This window comes from Carassius carassius, chromosome 15 (assembly GCF_963082965.1).
Source record: "Carassius carassius chromosome 15, fCarCar2.1, whole genome shotgun sequence".
Taxonomy (NCBI): domain Eukaryota; kingdom Metazoa; phylum Chordata; class Actinopteri; order Cypriniformes; family Cyprinidae; genus Carassius; species Carassius carassius.
Window position 1 is genome coordinate 34,182,838 of NC_081769.1, and position 3,338 is coordinate 34,186,175.

Below are 3,338 nucleotides of genomic sequence, written 5' to 3' on the forward strand. Positions count from 1 at the left end.
CTTCAGTCTGATCAACATGGGTGTTGCGTACAGCGTGGGAGAGTGAGTAACGCTTCGTCTCCGAACAATCACCGACCAATCAAAATCATGCATAATTAAACTTGTTAAATGATTGCATTTTTTATCAAACTAAGAACTGATCACTAAAGGCTTCTTTGGGGAAACTGAGAAATGAAGTTCTGTATTCATTTTATTTCTTTATTTCCAAAAGGTCTGAGTGAAAATGCTCAGGTTTTGTCAGACGTTGAGTTAGATTTGAGACAGGGTTATTATATTTAACTATAACCATAAAGAAATGTGTTGCTTGAAATAAATTTTTTTTTTTGTATTGTTGTTTAGTTTAACTTGAAGTACTATAAAATTATTAAAACTAAAAAAACAAGAATGAATAAAAATATAATAAATACAAATGTAATTAAAAATTATTATTAACACTTTTTATAGAAATTATAATAAAACACAAAAGACAGCACACATTAACAACATAAAAAATGTAAATATGAACTTAAAATTAATATTTAATAATATTTTTAAAAAATGATTTGAGCTTCAATGAAAGCAGGAAATGAAGTTACTGTAAAAACACCCTTTGAAACCTTTCTATTTAAGAGTGGAATTAAAACAGAATAAAATGCATGAGCTGTAACGTCTTATTAATCATGCATTTGTGTTTTGTTTTGAATCACTCATAAACATCTTCTCATATATAAGGTATTTACAGAAATCGAATTGAAGTTTCTATTTAAAAGCAATTATATTATTATTATATTTTAATATATTGCATGTAATAAATGAATTATTTTGGTGGTATTGAACTCAGATTCACACTTCTCAAATCCTCCAAATCTTCCCGGACTGGGATGAGCAGTCCTTGGCTCTTTTCTGCTGAATTCCAGGGAAGGCCTCAGTTACGGTTTCTTACGATGTGGATTGTTCACTCTTTCCTTCACATGAATGTGAAAGTGGATTGAATGTCATTCCCAGATGTGCTGGCACAGTGCCAGTGAGAAAGTGGGAATTGCGTAACTAAAGTCGTTTACTGTAAGAGCATGCACCGTACACATCCAGTAATAGCGTTCGCACTTTCACACGAGAGATTTTGAGGTCAGCTTCAGTGCATTTGGTCGGTTTGCATCAGAGTTATGGTTTATGTGAATGCAGCTGAAGCAAACCAAAGTGTGTTTTTTGCTTCCCTTTAGAGTCGATCATCTGTACACGTTCTTCGTCCAGTGGTCTCCAGAGACCATCTACAGCAAACACAGCAGCAAACCGGACTTCCTCAGGGTCCACCCGGAAGCGCTCGACGTGATCGACTCTCTGCTCAGCAGTTCTGCATCAGAGAAATGGGAGGTACGTCGTTTATGCTGCATGCACACGATTCAGAAATATGGCTTTGAGTTTATTTTCAGCTGCTGCAATAATAAAACCAATGCAACACGAAAAAAAACTACATAAAAGATCAACATTCAGATCCATGAGATGAAGTGCATTATAGAATTATAGACAATATATTATATACAAATTATAGAATGTCCCAACTTTTTAATCTTTCTCCTCTAATGCATTAATATAAATACAAATCATCACAGACAGCAGAGATTACAGATATTAAAAAGATTAATAACTGAGTGTACTTTCTCATGGAAGAAAACCCCTTTTCATCAGACTGGAATGAAATATATATAAGATATTTTCTTCAGCTGCTACAGTTTCCAATGCAATATTTCTAATTTATAATCATAACTAAAACTGAAATAAAAATGAATAAAAACTATATTATACATGTATTAAAAAAAGAATTCTAATTTGCCAAAACTTAAAAGTGAAAAGGTTAAACTAATGTAACAACTAGTGGTCATTGAGATACTATTACAGTTCAAATATTAATAAAAACCATAATAGTATCTCGGTATCAGTGGATGTTAGAGTCGTTCTCTACTGTTAGGGTTAGTCTTTTTCCGTTTGTGTTTTCCAATCAAGAAACAAAGCGACACAAATGCATGATAGTTTGTGGCCACCTCATGGAAGAAGGTTTTTCCAGTGGGTGCAGGTCACAAACTCTCCTGCGAGCTTCCTCTTCTCTCGCTATTTCTCTAAAACGAAAGTAGCATTGAAATGTGAGAGCCGGTGGGTGGAGAGATAACGCTGTATAAACACAGTCTTCACGCCGCTGTAGATCAGACCGATCACAGACAGTCAACATGAGGCCAGTGCAGCACAGCATCAAGATCTTATACTATGCCAATAAATCTGAAGAGCCGTTTGTGGAGGTGAGCTCAATCCCTGGAGAGACGAACACATGTGATAGAAGAGAAAGAGAAGCTAAAGGAACACGCGTGCATGCATGCATTAACTGCTGCTTGTCCTGTTTGTGTTCAGATCGTGACTGTGAAGCAGCAGAACAAGCGGCGTCCGAGCATCTGTAGCTCCGCAGACTCTGAATCTGACGAGCTGCTGCCTGTTTTAATAGACCCAAGTCAGATTCTGAACGAGCGGCATCTTGAACACGTGAGTGGTGCACTTTTATGATTGATTGAAATATGCATGGATGAAGTGAATGCACTGAAGGTCCGAGTGACTGATGTGTGTCCACAGCTGACCAGTCACATCCCGGCGAGGACGCAGGGTTCCTCTTGGAAGCTGGTGTACAGCACCGTGGAGCACGGCACCAGCCTGACCACACTGTACCGACAGATGAGAGAGTTAGACAGACCCGTGCTGATGGTCATCAAAGACACCGACAACCAGGTACACTGACATTCATGCATTTAAAGCAGTTATGATAGAGTGCAATGCAATGACAGATGCACATGTGTTATTCATCTAACTTCAGTCAAACTGTGAATATGTGCATTTATATCAATTCACTTCAGCTGCGTTTAAACTCTGTATGAATTAGTTTTTCACTTAGTATTAAGCAATTATATTTTTGCCATTTTTTTTCTTCTTTTGGGAGAAAAGCCAAGTCTGTTTACAGTATGCGCAATAAAATATATCTTACATTTAATCATTGCATGCATGCATTTGGCAGATGATTTTATCCAAAGTGACTTTGATATATATTTGATCAGTTCATGCATGCAAGCAGGGTTAATATACTCAAATAAAATCAAAGCACTATAGAAGTGCTAAACTAAAACTAAATAATTTATGCAAATAAAATATAAATATGTATTAATACGATTAATATAAATAATTAATAAAATGTTTAAAAATCAGTTTTTTTTTACTTTAATTGTCTCATGTAGTCTAGTTTAACTTCATGTGCTAAAATAGTTAAATGTAAAAATGAAATCAAATTAATAAAACATACTGTTTAGGTACTTTAGAATTAATAA

The 3,338-nt window shown here is 35.4% G+C and overlaps 1 protein-coding gene across 1 annotated transcript in view; it reads left to right on the forward strand.

Moving 5' to 3' along the window:
- The window catches only part of LOC132158965 (nuclear receptor coactivator 7), a 3,050-nt gene extending 291 nt beyond the window's left edge, over positions 1-2,759 (forward strand). The window contains exons 1-4 of the mRNA XM_059568614.1: positions 1-42; positions 1,200-1,350; positions 2,380-2,508; positions 2,596-2,759. The exon at positions 1-42 is cut by the window's left edge and continues 291 nt beyond it. Of these exons, the coding sequence (XP_059424597.1) occupies positions 17-42; positions 1,200-1,350; positions 2,380-2,508; positions 2,596-2,757 (468 nt within the window). The 5' untranslated portion in view covers positions 1-16 and the 3' untranslated portion in view covers positions 2,758-2,759. The remainder of the gene's footprint in view (positions 43-1,199; positions 1,351-2,379; positions 2,509-2,595) is intronic.
- The last annotated feature ends 579 nt before the right edge of the window (positions 2,760-3,338 follow it).